The sequence below is a fragment of the Parasteatoda tepidariorum genome, chromosome 5 (genome assembly GCF_043381705.1).
Source record: "Parasteatoda tepidariorum isolate YZ-2023 chromosome 5, CAS_Ptep_4.0, whole genome shotgun sequence".
NCBI lineage: Eukaryota > Metazoa > Arthropoda > Arachnida > Araneae > Theridiidae > Parasteatoda > Parasteatoda tepidariorum.
The window spans coordinates 43,387,481-43,403,624 of record NC_092208.1 but is presented as its reverse complement, the minus strand read 5'-3'; the positions used below and the strand labels follow the sequence as shown (position 1 = coordinate 43,403,624).

Genomic DNA, 16,144 nt, shown 5'->3' with positions numbered 1-16,144 from the left:
TTCACTCCGGTTATAATAACAGTAACATAAGAGCCGTAGTGGCTCAGGGGATAGCGCGTTCGCCTTTCAATGAGGTGAACCGGGTTCGAATCCCGGCGATAGCTGGTCGATATGAATTTCGCACCCAGCTCGCACCGACCACACTGCTGAAGTTAAACGTCCTTAGTGGTAAACGGATTATAGATTAGAGTTCTCTTGCCATCAGGCTAACCATGAGAGATTTTCGTGATTTTCTTCTCCATGTAACGCAAATGCGGGTAAGTTCCATCAGAGAGTCTTCCATGAAGGCATATTTCTCCCAATGCTTGATCTAAGTGTTCCCTTGTGTTCTGAATTGGGTTCAAAATTAAAAGGATATGGAGTTGAACATTGGCAGTCGTAAACTAAAAATTCGGTGAGCTGTTCAACGACGGTTATAAAATAAAATAATAGTAACATAAAATTAACATCAATTCAAATTATTTAAAAAAATAAAAGTACTAGTTTAAAGGTACACCCCCATAGCAGCATAAGATGACATTTCCAGGCATGGTTTCCTAGGTAATTCTTGTTCCTTATGAAGAGCCCTACGTCCACTCGAAGTTTGTCGCAATATTTACTGGACACCTTATATGACTAAAAAATATATAACTAAAATAAAATAAAAAGTTTAAACAGGATTAAAAGGACAAATAAAAAACCCCTAATGAACAGACAACCAATTCAGTGTTTTACCCTTTTTCAGAAAATGAACTGAAACTGTTCCCTCTTCCAACGGAGCCCTTTTCGGGCAAACTTAAGGGTAGCGTAAATGTATGCTTGTGTCGCTTTTTCATTAAATTATGTGACCAGGTATAGTTATCAGTTAGTAGCTCAGTTAATTGCTAGCGATATTTTAAAATGTTCTGGCTGCTTTTAAAATTTCTGCCCAAGTCTTAGATCACAAGCATGTTTTTTCTCCTAAAAGAAATGCATGAATTATTTTATAAGTAGACAGCCTACTCATGTTGGGCAGCGATCACGAACTTTTTCACCAAGAAATTTGCGAAATGTTCGTTTAAGCGTTTATGCTTATGGCGACCTACTTACTAAAATAATAAGACATTTCAAATCTATATTGATACAGCGAAAAAGAAATCTATCGATTTTTAGAAAAAATACGTACTAGTGTTTGATATAATATACTGGAGTTGAACAAAAATATGGAAGCACTTTTATACTAACTCTATCTCAACAATCTTTTTTTTTGACAGCAAATTTTTTGGAAGATTTTACATGGCAAAACTGTTAGCTAAATTTGAAAGCTTTAAGAAATAATGTCATTTTTATATTTGCAAAATTTATATCGACCAGAAAAGGAGCAAGAAGATAAAAAGACTTTTTTCCTTCTTACCTCTGCAATTTTAAAAGCAATTTTATATAAATATCGCAATCCCATAGTATGATTTCAAAATCACTGGTATTAAAGCTATATATTAGTTGTTAACTTCCTCTAATCATTTTTGTCGATCTCAAAGCTACGAAGAATTTATTAAATTTCAATGCTAATTTTGGTCTATCCAAATTTGGCATGGGTAAAAATTATATCGTGTCTAAAAGCTTCAAGCATACTATTTCCGATTGCCCCAAGAGATTTTCCATGTAAAATCTTTCAAAACATTTACTGTTAAAAAAAGAAGATTGTATCAACCGATTGTATTGGGAGCAGCCAAAACTTCTACCAATACTTGATTCAGGAGTTCCCTTATCTTCTGGATTGGGTTCAAAATTACAAGGCTACGGAGTTCAACATTACTAGTCGTGAACCCAAAAAATTGTCTCGGCTGTTCAACAACGTTTATAAAATAAAATAAAGCATTTGCTGTTAAAAAAGATGGTTTACATAGAACTAGTATAGAAGAATGTTCTTATTTTTGTCCAACCCCTGTAGATATAGACATATACAGGCGTCTATGCATGCAAAAAGTGGTGACAAATAAAATTTAAAATTTTATTAAAAAAAATTAAAATTAACAACTTTTTCTAGCATTTTTTTTCCAGTTTGTTATTGAACATAAATGTGAAGAATGTTTATGTTTTAAGTGTGAGTAATTTTAAATGTAAGTTCCATTGACAGTTATAATTAAATAAATAAAGAGATAGTAAATAAATAAAAATGAATTGAGTTTCTACCACTTTTAACAATTTCTACCACTTAATCCCATTATAGATGATTTTACTCATGAAATGGCTTAAGATGGAAAGAGTCAAAATTACCCGATTTTTTAACCACAATTTTCGCTATAAACAATATTAAAATCATATAAACTATTAAAATTTCATAAGAACAGCACCCATCTAGAATTAGATATCCCTACATTCATAATCTTAAGTCATAAAAATTATTCTCATAATGTACGCTTCGGAAAAACAAAGCTAGTCTGATTTAAAAATGGCTCGTGAATTAGCTTTTATTATTTTTTTCTGTCAACAAAAAAGTTGAAGTTATTATAACGGTAATCCCATATTGTAGATTTATCATTATTTTCTGAACATCAACTATTTTTTTTAGCTTTTCTTGGCAACATTTTGTTTGAAAAATGTAAATTAAAACAAATTTATGTAACCATATATAAAAATTAGCTTAACCGTTTATATGAAATCAAAATTTTTAATTACTCAGGACAAATTACGTAGGAAATCGATAATGGGAAAGGTAATTAATAATAATAATCAACCTTCATTTGAAAGATATCTTAACTTTTAATTGTGTTAAGTATTGATTGGTGTCTTTTTTTAGCTAAAGAATAGCTAAATGAACCTAAAACTCTAAGATATTTAAACAAAATAATTAATAAAACTTATATTGCTAGTATATTTATTTTTCTATATTTATATTTATATTAATAAATGTTTCTATATTTTTTTCCAATGGCCACCTGGGTTGACAGTAGACAATTTAGGCGTATTTGGGGCGGATATATATTGATACGGCACCGTGTTAGGTGGGCCAACGTTGCTTCCACATTAAGGACAAATAGTACAGAAAATGAAAGAACATCCATGGCTCGTCCGTCACCACGTCCGGGTTTATATTATTATATTTATATTATTAAATTTATATTATCATATTGATATTATATTTATATTATTACATTTATATCATTTTATTCATATTATTATATTTCCATATTCATGATACATTTATTCTTATATTTATATTAATGTGATAAAATTACATAGTGAGTTAAACCTTTTTCATGAATAATAAATTTCTATGTCAATAGAAATAGTTCAATAATTTCATATATAAAGCGAAAGTTAAGCCTTCGTCAAATCGTGTTATTATGTATTTGTTTTGATTGAATTTTAATTGTTTTTCATATAAAATATTGTAATATTTAAAAATTTTGAATGCATATGGATTTTTTTTATTTTTGAAATAAAAAAATATAGACCTTCTGAAATGCAAGAAATTTGCCTTAATTGCTAACATGTAAAGTAGCAATTTAATATATTATCATTTGTTTTATTTCCATGGTATTACAGAAGTGTACTGTGTTATTCGAATAAATATATTATGTATAAATATATTATGTATTATGTACTATGTATAATAAATGTATATTAATATGTTATTCAATTATATACGAGCAAAATAAATTATTCTGCTTCCAAAATAAATTAATCTGAATTTGTTTTTAATTGCTGATTTCAAAATTTTAAATTTTTATGAATTATGAAAACTTTTGTATATTTCAAGTAAAATCCATCATCCACTATTGTAAATTAGTCTATAGGGGAGAGTGGGATCAATTGTAACAGGGTACGATTGTAACAGAGCCAAAATTTCGAGTGTCGGGTTTTAGATTTGGTTCCTAGGTGGCGCACAAGGTGTATTTAATAAATCTATATGTACACCCCTGCTGGCAACCATTTTTATGTACTTTTGAAAGAGTTATATCACAAAAGATATTTTCACGCTACGTAAGTACTTTTTTTGGTATTAGAATATTATATTGTACCAAAGTAATTTTGTTTAAACAAATAAAAATTATTAACCAAATATGTAAGTGGACACCTTAATTAACATTTCAGAAAAAAGATTAGTTTTGTTAATTAACTACTATCATTGTTTTTAACAAATGAAGCTGAAATGGCGTCTTGGGGACGATTGTAACAGCTGAAAATAAATAATCTTATGTTTACAAACCATTACTTAACTCTTTAAGAACCACCAATTGTTTCCTATATCATTTATATTATGTTGCATGTGTATTATTTTATTTGTCACCTTTCACTGCATAAATTAAAATTTTTAACCCCCTAAAGTTAATAGTTTAACCCTTTAGATCTCTGCTCATTATTATTTTTACTCCTAAAATATCACTACTATTTTGATCAATAAAAAAATATATCACAACTATGATAATATGTATAATTAACTATGTTTTAGTTGAATTTATGAACTGTTACAATTGACCCCGTAAGTGGGGACAATTGTAACAAGTGCACGACTGTCAAAAATTGTTAATAACTAATATAATAACATTTAAAATAAGGTATTTATTTTTTTTTTAGTAGAGGATAATCTACTTAACTCGTCTGTCAATTAATACTAATAATATATTGGATTTTTTGTTAGTTAAAAATAGTTAAGTAAAAAATTTTACAATTGTCCCCACTCTCCCCTATATATTATTGGAATTTTAAGGACTATAATATGAATATCAGGGAACAGAAGTCGTACTATGCACTGATTTAAATATTTTCGCAATATAAATCACCGTGAAAATACTCATTAGTATTCTTCATAGCATTATTGAGAGTGCAAAAGGTTAAATTTTAAATATTAGAGAGAATTAGTGTTTCTAAATAGACTGTAATCTTTCCTTAAAATATGACTACTTAAGTCAGATACTTAAGTACACATAGATGTGCATGCAAATCAATTAATTTGTAAGCTTTAAAAAAATTTCTTCCAATGATATCAAATATTTTTACTTTGACAATTAATTTTTAGTTCAATAACTGGAATTTGAATGACTGTAAACCCTGCTGAATGTAAATAATTTTAATACACACTGATTTAAAAAATTATCTAATTTGTGATTGCTGTTTCTTTTCTTAAAAACAAACAAATTGTTTCAATATTAAGATTTATTTTCCAGAAATAAGATCGTTCTTTCTAACATAATGCAATCAAATAATAACTACTATATTTGAATTAGAAGTCAAAGTACAAAAATATTTTTCCCTTTGACGTAGAATTTTTATTAAACGTTTTTTCTTACATTTTCTTTATTTTGTGTTAATGCAGGTCAAAAAATTTGAAAAATTTAGCATTTTAATAATTTATGGTTATGAAATGCAGTATGAAACACCGGTGTCTTTTTCTGAGTTTTCCAACCCCGGTTCACTTTCCAAACAATAATTTTTCAAATTTGAACTTATTTGTTGTCATTTAGATTAAGAGAAAAATTATTCATTGTTGAAATTTTTTTAATTTACAAAATAAATTATTGATAAGCTTTTGAATATGAATCAAAAAACATTTTTCAAATCAGTTTTTTTGAATTTTATATTTTAATACAAATATAATTCTGATAATCCAACGGAAATATTTTTAATAACTATTAGATTGCTTTTTATAATTAAAAATACCAAAATATATTTTTCTTAAAATTTGATCGTCAGAAAAAATATATATATAAAAGAGATACCAGTATAAAGGAATATATATAAACGAGATTAAATATCTAAGAGAATATAGTATCTGATGAAAAATCAGACTATATATAATATTTTCAATGCGAAAAGTTTAGTTTTTCATCTCTATTGCAAAAAGAACATCTTTTTTCTCAGAGCAAAAAAATCAAGAAGCTAAGTTTTAAAACCATTCGAAGGTACGATGATGCAAGTTACAAGAACTTTTCTTCTACATCCTTTTGTTCTGAAATTGTAAATGAAAAGGAACACCAAAGAAGGTAAGCTAAACTGTTTTCTATGCGAGAAAATTTTTTAAGGGTGCTCCTAAATTATAAATGAAAAAGAAAACAAATCTTATTAGTATTTTGCGAGAAAAAATTGGTTATGGTAATTCCGAAATCGTAAGGGACAAGGAACATCAAAGAAGGTGAGTTATACCGTTATTTAGGCGAAATTTAAAAAAAATGCTGTGGCTATTCTGAAATTGTAAATGAAAAGGAACACCAAAAAAACTGAACCCTACACGTATTCTATGAAGAAAAAACTTGGTTCATAAATGAAAAGGAACACCAAAGAAGAAGAGTCCTATCATTATCTATGAAAAATAGAAAAATTTGGTTATAGCAGTTCAGAAACTGTAACTGAAAAAAAAAAACACCAAGGAAGTTACCTAAGTAAAATTTTAAAAAAAATAGTCTTGGTAGCTCTGAATTATAAGTGAAAAAGAACAGCCAAGAAGTTGTGTCATACACGTTAAGCGTGAGAAAAAGTTTTGGGTGTAACACAGTTTTAAGGTAAGTTTTTTTGAGATCACCGTTGAACTTTTCATGTTGATTTCTTGGAATCGAAGATAAGAACGAAAATAAATGAACAGAAATTTCATATGAAAAAAAATCTGATCTATCCGCAATAATATATCACTTGGATCATTAATCTGGTCTGAACTACGACCAATGGATCAGAGTCACACCACAAGCATCATCCCCCGCTATGGCACGCCAGACATGTCAGTTGACCCACTATAATTTATGTTGATTACATTTTAAAACTTAAAACGTGAGTAAATCTTATAAAATAACAATCATAAGAAGCAATGTCGCTGTGTTTTAGAGGGTAGAGCGTTTGCCTCCCAATGAAAAGATTCAGCCTCGAATAGATGGCTGGTAGATACGAATTTTGCTCCCAGCTTCCACTGACCACTGAGCTAATAAGTTGTAGATGGATCATGGGTTAGAGTCTTCTTGCCATCAGGCTAATCGTGAAAGATTTTCGGAGTTTTCCTCTCCATGCATCGCAAATGTGGGTTAGTGCCATCCAAAAAGTCCCCCACTAAGGCAAATTTCTCCCAATACTTAATCCATGAGTTTCCTTGTCCTCTGGATTGGTTCAAAATTACAAGGCTTTGGAGTTGAATAGTAGTAGTCGTAAACCCAAAACAGGCTCGTCTGTTCAACGAAGGTTATAAAATAAAATCAGAAGAAATAAAGCCTCAGTGGCTCAAGAGGCAGAGCGTTTGCCTCCGTTTGACTCAGGCTCGAATCCCAGCCGTGGCTGGTCGATATGAATTCTGCTATCGGTTCGCAGTGACGTTGTATATGATAGATCAGGGCTGTCCAACTGGCGGCCGCGGGCCGCATGTGGCCCAAAAACGCATATTGTGTTGCCCGCCTACTTCTTATTCAGGCTGATCGGCCTCAGTTTTCCCATTAAAATGTAAGCAAATTGTTTTATAATCCTTTTGTTCCATTGTTTTATAATTAATAATTCAACTATTAATTGTTATTGNAATATATCACTTGGATCATTAATCTGGTCTGAACTACGACCCATGGATCAGAGTTACGCCTCAAGCATCACCCACCGCTATGGCACGCCAGACATGTCAGTTAACCCACTATAATTCATGTTGATTACATTTTAATACTTAAAACGTGAGTAAATCTTATAAAATAACAATCATAAGAAGCAATGTCGCTGTGGTTCACAGGGTAGAGCGTTTGCCTCCCAATGAAAAGATTCAGGCTCGAATAGATGGCTGGTCGGTACGAATTTTGCTCCCGGCTTCCACTGACCACTGAGCTCATAAGTTGTAGATGGATCATGGGTTAGAGTCTTCTTGCCATCAGGCTAATCGTGAAAGATTTTCGGAGTTTTCCTCTCCATGTATCGCAAATGGGGGTTAGTGCCACCAAAAAGTCCCCCACTAAGGCAAATTTCTCTCAATACTTAATCCATGAGTTTCCTTGTCCTCTGGATTGGTTCAAAATTACAAGGCTATGGAGTTGAATATTAGTAGTCGTAAACCCAAAACAGGCTCGCCTGTTCAACGAAGGTTATAAAATAAAATCAGAAGAAATAAAGCCACAGTGGCTCAAGAGGAAGAGCGTTTGCCTCCGTTTGACTCAGGCTCGAATCCCAGCCGTGGCTGGTCGATATGAATTCTGCTATCGGTTCGCAGTGACGTTGTATATGATAGATCAGGGCTGTCCAACTGGCGGCCGCGGGCCGCATGCGGCCCAAAAACGCATATTGTGTTGCCCGCCTACTTCTTATTCAGGCTGATTGGCCTCAGTTTTCCCATTAAAATATAAACAAATTGTTTTATAATCCTTTTGTTCCATTATTTTATAATTAATAATTCAACTATTAATTGTTATTGTATAAGAGGTAAGAAGTTATTGTTCAACTTTTTTAGACTGCGGCCCGCCAAGTGATCAGTGACCAGAATTCTGGCCCGTGGGCTCTTTGCAGTTGGACAGCCCTGTGATAGATCATGGGTTAGAATCCCCTTCCATCGGCCTACAATAGAAAGTTTTCGTGGCTTTTCTTACGTAACATAGCAGCTTAGTTCCATTAAAAACTCTTCTACAAAGGCTTGTTTATCCCAATGCTTGATCCAGGGTTTGCTTCTGGGTTGGATTCGGAATCAAACATGGATAGTCGCAAACTCAGAATCGAAGTTTTGTGGAATAAAATATGTAAAAAAAAAAAAATAAAGAAGAAACGCAACGGCTGATATACAAAATGGAATTGAATAATTTAATCGTAATAAATGTCATGAATTTGATCGTAAAACTTATAACTTAATATTTTTTACCAGACTAGTTCTTGAAATGAATATTTACTGTTGAAAAATTGCAGTATCTTGGCATGATGAGCTAACTTGTGGTGAAATAAGTAAAATTGCTCAAAATATCTTACAAGGAAAAACAAGGAAATACTTGAAACTTTTATACCAAAATCAGGAAAAAAGAGCAGTTTTTCTTTAATATCTAAAGCTGGGAAGTTGGAATGGAGAAGAAAAGACATTCTTCTTTCCGAAATAAGTCTTAGTCCTTGGAATTTCTGTCAGTCTGACCCTTAGGCTAAAAGTTTTTCTGGAGATCCTTGTTCTATTGATCAGAGAGTAAAGATAGTCATCCTCAATGGAATATTGAGTTGTATAATTATAAAGAAAAATGTTTGAGGTAGAAAAAGTTCAGACTGACTTAAAATTAAACAAAATAAGGCCGAATAATTTTTTATGTATCCAAACTTATACTTCTTTCGAGTTCTAACAAGTAGCTATAAGAATTTATTCTTAAATTTTTTAGTATTCAACTTATCCGCCTGTGGAAGTAATTGTTAATTTTAAGAATTATATACTGTTGGTTCTTTATTCTCTTAAATGAAGTTTACAAAATGGTTTCTGTTAAGATTATTCTTTTTTACACCAACCAACAAAAAGATATTTTCGAATCTTCGTAAAAAAATCTACTCAATTATTTTATATAATGTTATAAACTTATTTCACAGTGTAATATCCTGGTTTTTTATTTCTATTTTAAAATTAAATTTAAACATCGTATAGATGTTATAACTGTAAATCCCAAAATTAAAAACTTTTTTAATGTAAATTTTTTAATTTCATACGTAAAGAATACATTTTTATTTTAAGACAAATTTTGAGGTAAGATATATTTTTGTTTATTTTCTTTATTATTACATTTTTATAAACAAATTAAAATTCTTTGGTGCACTAAGTAGTTGGCTCCAGGAACTGATTTGTACCAAGAGACAACTATGTCAACTGCTCCTTTGCGTAAGTACATACTTGGCTCTTCCAAATTATTTTCCAGGGACCCAAACTCCCTTCAGTGTTACAGGTTTCAATGTATAAGTTTAGAATGAATAGTTTTCATGCTATTAATTTCAAATTCTTAAAAAAAACATTAAGGAATATTTAGCTTCATAATATTACTTAAAAATAGAAAGAGATGAAAAACTGCACTTTTATCTAAATAATGCAAGTTTAGGTTGAATCTGTTTTGCCAAAATGAGTAAAAAAAATAAATAAATAAAAACACGAAATATTTGCTTAAACTTTTGTTCTTTTTACTGTCCCTGATTAAATTTACATTATTCATCTCTTTCTGAGTAAGAACATGTCTTTGATGATTTTAGTTGAAAGTCATGGATATCCATCTATGCCAACAAAATGAGCATTAAAAAATTGATCTGGATCTGTAGTAAAAATTAACTAAAAAATACTAATTTTTAAATTTGCTGAAAAACAATAAACCATAAGCCGGATTTTTATTTCGTGTTCTAAAAATCAGCGGTAATTTGAAAAACTATTTAAGAAAATGCCGAAAGAAGTTTCGCGGTTTGGGTTTCCAGCATTATCATTGAGAAACCAGACATTTTTTTCCTAAATTTTAAAATTACTTACAAAATTCCACCATAGATGGCATTGATAAATGTGAAAGATTATAAAACAATATTTTCCAACCAGTAGTTGCAGAAACAATTTGGATCTGTCTGAGGGCAAAATTAGAAGACATCCTTGCAAATATTTCAGTTGAAATGGTCTGTTTTGCTCTGCTTCCTAAACAAAACGTTCGGTTTACCTACAACTGATTTCATAAATCATCAGTAATATTTTGGAACATCCTCTATTAAAGTACCTCAATTAGTGCAATAAAAATTATCGTTTTAAACTTGATATAACTTTATTTCAAAGTTATTTTTTTTTGTATGCACGATAACATGAATGATCTTTTATAGGTTAGGAGAACATGCTGCAGAGTTATGGGAAGACAACAAAATCACAGACATCGAAGTGAAACTGCATGGATTGTCGTATCCAGCGCACAAAACAGTCCTTTCATGTTACTCCAAGTTCTTCAGGAAACATCTACTGGATGCGAAATCAAATGCTAAAACATTTAATGTAAGTCATGCTTAATTATACGCAATAATCATTTTATACAAATTTAAGATAATTATATAGTTATCATTTCTATTCTTAAAAGTGAGTAATATCGAACTAAACTCTTCTAAGTTAAATGCTACCTACGGAAAAATGTTCAAAATATTGAAAGTGTTCAATATGCTCTCATCTACCCTATATTTTATCTCGAGTAATAAAAATCCTAAAACAGCTTTAGTTTGTATCATATTTAACACGTTGTCACCGGTGACCGGCACTGAGTTTGTTCGTAGCGCCACGGGGGTCACCAGTGACCGGCGAAGGCAAGATTATTAGAAGTACGTAGTTCGAGTAAATTTTTTATATTTTTTATATTATTATAGTTACTAAAATGGTTTGAGGAAATTAATGCATTATAGAACACACAAAAATAGTTTTATTTATATACACAGAGATGCCAACTTGCTCCGGACAGCGAATAAATATTTTCAAGTGTTAGTATCTTAATTCTGATTCTTGGTTTAATAAATTCAATTTAGTAGATTTTTATCCACCACTATCTCTAAACCATTCGTAGGCTTATATAATTCAACACTTTTGTCAGATAAGCCATGCTAAACCTTATAAAAACTAGCAAAATCTGTCTAATATTTGCAATTTAGTTTGTAGTTATTTACCGTTTGGCCAGACGGGTAAGACCCTGTAAATTTAACGTGGCATTCTACGTGTTAAAGATAAAAATGTTACTAACTGCCTTGACACATCGCTAGAAATTTTGGAACGTGTTGTGCCATTTCTATTCTTTATTATGAGTAGTATTACTGAATTAAACGTTCCAAGTTTAGTGTTATGCATGCAGGGTTGCCAACTTTCTAGGCTTCTTTCATTTCTTTCATTGTTAGCTAATTTTATGCTCTTATGTATGATTCTTTGTTTTATAATCTTAATTTAAGGTTATTTTCTAACACTATAGGTAAGTGATTCAAAGTTTAATATGAAACGCCACTTAGTTCGAACTTTGCCTTGATGAGGCTTTTAACATTTTGGAAAAATGACCCAAAATTCTGAAAGCTTCAGTTTTTTATTGTCTACTACTCTATAAAATATTTCCAAAAATCAAATTGATTATTAACTCTGTACAGAAACTGTTCAAATTTGTGAGAGTGTTCACTGTGCTTTCATCTACCTTTTATTTTCTCTCAACTAATAAAAAGCCTATAATATTCATGGTTTATAGTATAGATGGAGATAAGAAATGTAACTAACTAACCACCTTGACTGACAGAAAGAAACTTTGGAACGCGTTGTACCAATTCTATTCTTCAATATGAGTAATGTTACTGAAGTAAACGCTACTAAGTTTAACGTTATACTTGAAAAACTATTAAAAATGGCTTAAGTGTTCTATGTGCACTCATCTACCCTCTATATGTTCTTAACTAATATAAACTGTAACGTCAAACATCTAACGATTGTTTGAAACTGTATAACATCTAACGAAGTAGTATAACAAGTTGTGCAAACACACCAATAGAAATTTTGAAATATGTTGAGTCATCTCGATGCAATCACAATACAGGCGAAGTTGAATTTCGTACGAGCTGTATCCTTTTTTAACTTGATTATTCAATATTATGGATAAATTTGATTGAAAAAAATTACTAAATTTAATATCTTATAGAAGGTTGTATAACACTCTCACGACATTATGATTCAAGGAATTCTGATTTTTGATTAAATGTTATACCTATTGTTACGAGATTAAAACATTGCATAGTAATTAGGAAAAAAAACATTCTTATAATATTTTAACTAATGTCGATCAATATAAGAAAATTTCTCACATTTTTTAAAAATAATAAAAAATAATTTTCAGAATAAAATGGATGTCACATCAAGACAGCGTTAAAACACATTAAAACTGTTAATTTTTGAAACGGACCGATTTCGCTCTTTTAGATCCATTAAGTTTTTATTCCAGTATATGTTAAATTTTGATTACAATATTATATTCTCATGCACTATATTCGGTTAGCAAGATTAAAAGTTATTTAGAATGTTGCAATTATTTTCACTGATTTCTCAAGATAAGAATTATTTGAACGTTTTGAAACGTAATATCGTTCAAATTTGTTTAAATCTTAGAGTTGTTGTGAAGTGAAACCGTATTATTGTAATTGCTAAACCTGATTAAACGACACTTTTGTGTCGACCCCTAAATTAAACTATATTGACCCCCAATATAGTTTAATTTAGGCATTATTAGGTTTGCCACAAATAATTCCCACTTTGTTGGTGCCATGCAGATTCGATTTTTCCATATTAATAAGAATCGTATTCATAAGAATTTCCATATTCAAGAAATATACTTTTCTTTATTCTCTTGATATCGATTTGAAATATAAGACCTAGATAAGGGGATTTAGATATATTAGACCAAGGTTTTTAAAACGCTTCTCAAAATGTTTTTTTTTGAATTTTAAATTTTGTTATCTCTAAATAGATTGAATAAGGATTATTTATAACATATCAATTTTAATAAGATATATATTTATTTATGTCTTTCAACTCAGAAAAAAATAATAGTACTTATAACGAAAAAATACCCACAATATAGTTTAATTTAGGCAGTATTAAGTTTGCCACAAATAATTCTCACTTTATTGGTTTCATGCAGAATCGATTTTTCCATATTCATAGGAATCGCATTCATAAGAATTTCCATATTCAAAAAATATACTTTTCTTTAGTCTTTTAAAATCGATTTGAAATATAAGACCAAAATAAGGGGATTTAGAAACATTAGACCAAGGATTTTAAAACGCTTCTCAAAATGTTTTTTTTTAAATTTTAAACTTTGTTATCTCTAAATAGATTGAATAAGGATTATTTATAATATATCAATTTCAATAAGATATATATTTATTTATGTCTTTCAACTCAGAAAAAAATAATAGTACTTATAATAAGAAAATACCCATAATATAGTTTAATTTAGGCATTATTAGGTTTGTCACAAATAATTCACACTTTATTGGTTTCATGCAGAATCGATTTTTCCATATTCATAGGAATCGTATTCATAAGAATTTCCATATTCAAGAAATATACTTTTCTTTAGTCTTTTGAAATCAAATCGATTTGAAATATAAGACCAAGATAAGGGGATTTAGAAACATTAGACCAAGGATTTTAAAACGCTTCTCAAAATGTTTTTTTTTTAAATTTTAAATTTTGTTATCTCTAAATAGATTGAATAAGCATTATTTATAACATATCAATTTCAATAAGATATATATTTATTTATGTCTTTCAACACAGAAAAAATAATAGTTCTTATAACAAAAAAAAAAAAAAAAAAAAAAAAAAAAAAAAAAAAAAAAAAAAANAAAAAAAAAAAAAAAAAAAAACAATCTAGATGGAATATTTTTAAATATAGCCATGTCTAGTATTTTTATATCAGAAGATAAATAGGAGTTGTTCTAAATTTTCCGAAAGGAATACATTTCACAAATGCAAGAATAAAAACAAATTGATTCAAGCAAAGAGGGTTCAGTTTTTTTTTTCGTTGGCTTTCGAAATGTCGAATTGATAAACTGCCTATATTTCAGTTTTACTTTAAATAATATTTTTCACATATTTATAACTTTTTTTATGAGTAAGTCAACGAAAGGCACATTTAAATTAAATTCTCTTCTCAATTTACTTTTATTTCTTAAAATACCTCGTATTTATTGAAATCGTAACTTTATATTAATGACCTGTATGTAATGGCGAATGTCAATAGGATTCGGGTGAGTAACGACATTCACTCAATCGTTTTTTGAATTTCTGTGGAATATTTATTACGTATTAATTACTATTAATTTAGCAAGAACCGCGATGGCTCAGGGGATAGAGCAGTTACCTTTCAATGAGGCGAACCGGGTTAAAATTCCAGTCGATATGAATCCGCACCCGGCATGCGCCGACCACGGTGCTGGCATGAAATATCCTCTGTGGTAGACGGATCATAGGTTAGAGTCCCTTTTCCATCAGGCTAACCATGGGAGGTTCTCGTGGTCTTCCTCTCCATGTAGCGCAAATGCGGGTTAGTCCTCCACGAAGGCAGAACTTCTCCCAGTACTTGATCCAGGAGTTCCCTTGTCTTCCGGATTCGGTTCAAAATTACAAGGCTACGGAATTGAACATTAGTAGTCGTAAACCCAAAAATTGGGTCGGCTGTTCAAAGCCGGTTATAAAATATGAACTATCAATTTATGCAATATTTTAATATTTACTTAATACTTATAATATGCCATTGGGATAGATTAGGAAAAGCATCATTGTAGAGAATAACAAGCAAATGTAGATTGGGCAAACGCCCTTAGCAATGATAAAAGAAATATTTGTATCACGCAATGGGACTTTACTTTAGGAAACATCAGTGTGGGTAATATCGGGCAAGAGTATGCCTCATCCATGCTGGGTAATTATTTCGTTTCAAACGGGTATTGTCATCAACTTGATAATTATTTCGTAACAACCGGTATGAGTAAATAATATCCTAGTCTTTTAGTATATGTGATAAGCGCACATTGGTCAAATTGCCAGGTATGCTTTTTCCTGGTATTCACTACAGGGATATTTTTGAAGTTAATTCTAGAGCTCGCTATATACTAAACAATAATCAGCTACAAATATTATCATGGATGGTGGCACCAAGGGGGCTTTATCCTCATTTTATAAATGAAGGAACTTAGACCCTTCTGAGATTCACTCAATGTTTATGTAATTAAATTTACAATGAAAATAAAAAATAAAAATTTTTTTGTGTCTGAAGTCTAAGAAAAATGTATTTATTTCAAACGAATTTTAACATTTCCTTGGGGATAATAGCCACAAAATCATTCCTTACTCATTCCCCAACAGAAGAAATACATTCTTTATTGCTGACCGACTTGAAAATTCTTGTTTTCAATTGTCACAATCAACAGAATAAAAACAAACAAACAAACAATGAAATAGAATTTAAAAGAATGAATTAAAAATGAGAGGTAAATAATTTACAGGTAAGCAATTTCGTTTATTAATTTAATTTTAATTTTAAAACCATTCGGTTCATAAAGTCAAAATTACAACTTTGAATTCTTTATTGCCATGCTGGGAAGTTCAGATAATTCAGGAACTAGGAGGGTTACTAGGAATAATGGAACAGCCACAAATCAAGTTCTACCTTCTGAGAGGAACATGGTGAAAACATTGAACGCTAATTTATTTCGTTTATCTGAGGGGCCCTAATATATA

The 16,144-nt window shown here is 30.2% G+C and overlaps 1 protein-coding gene across 1 annotated transcript in view; it reads left to right on the top strand.

Annotated features, from left to right (window-relative positions):
* Nucleotides 1–2,564: 2,564 nt before the first annotated feature.
* LOC107439110 (kelch-like protein 41) overlaps nt 2,565–16,144 on the top strand; it is a gene marked incomplete in the record, with an annotated part of 65,599 nt that continues 52,019 nt past the window's right edge. Inside the window, 3 exon segments of the mRNA XM_016051598.3 lie at nt 2,565–2,674; nt 5,824–5,945; nt 10,714–10,879. Coding sequence (XP_015907084.3) covers nt 2,615–2,674; nt 5,824–5,945; nt 10,714–10,879 — 348 coding nt within the window.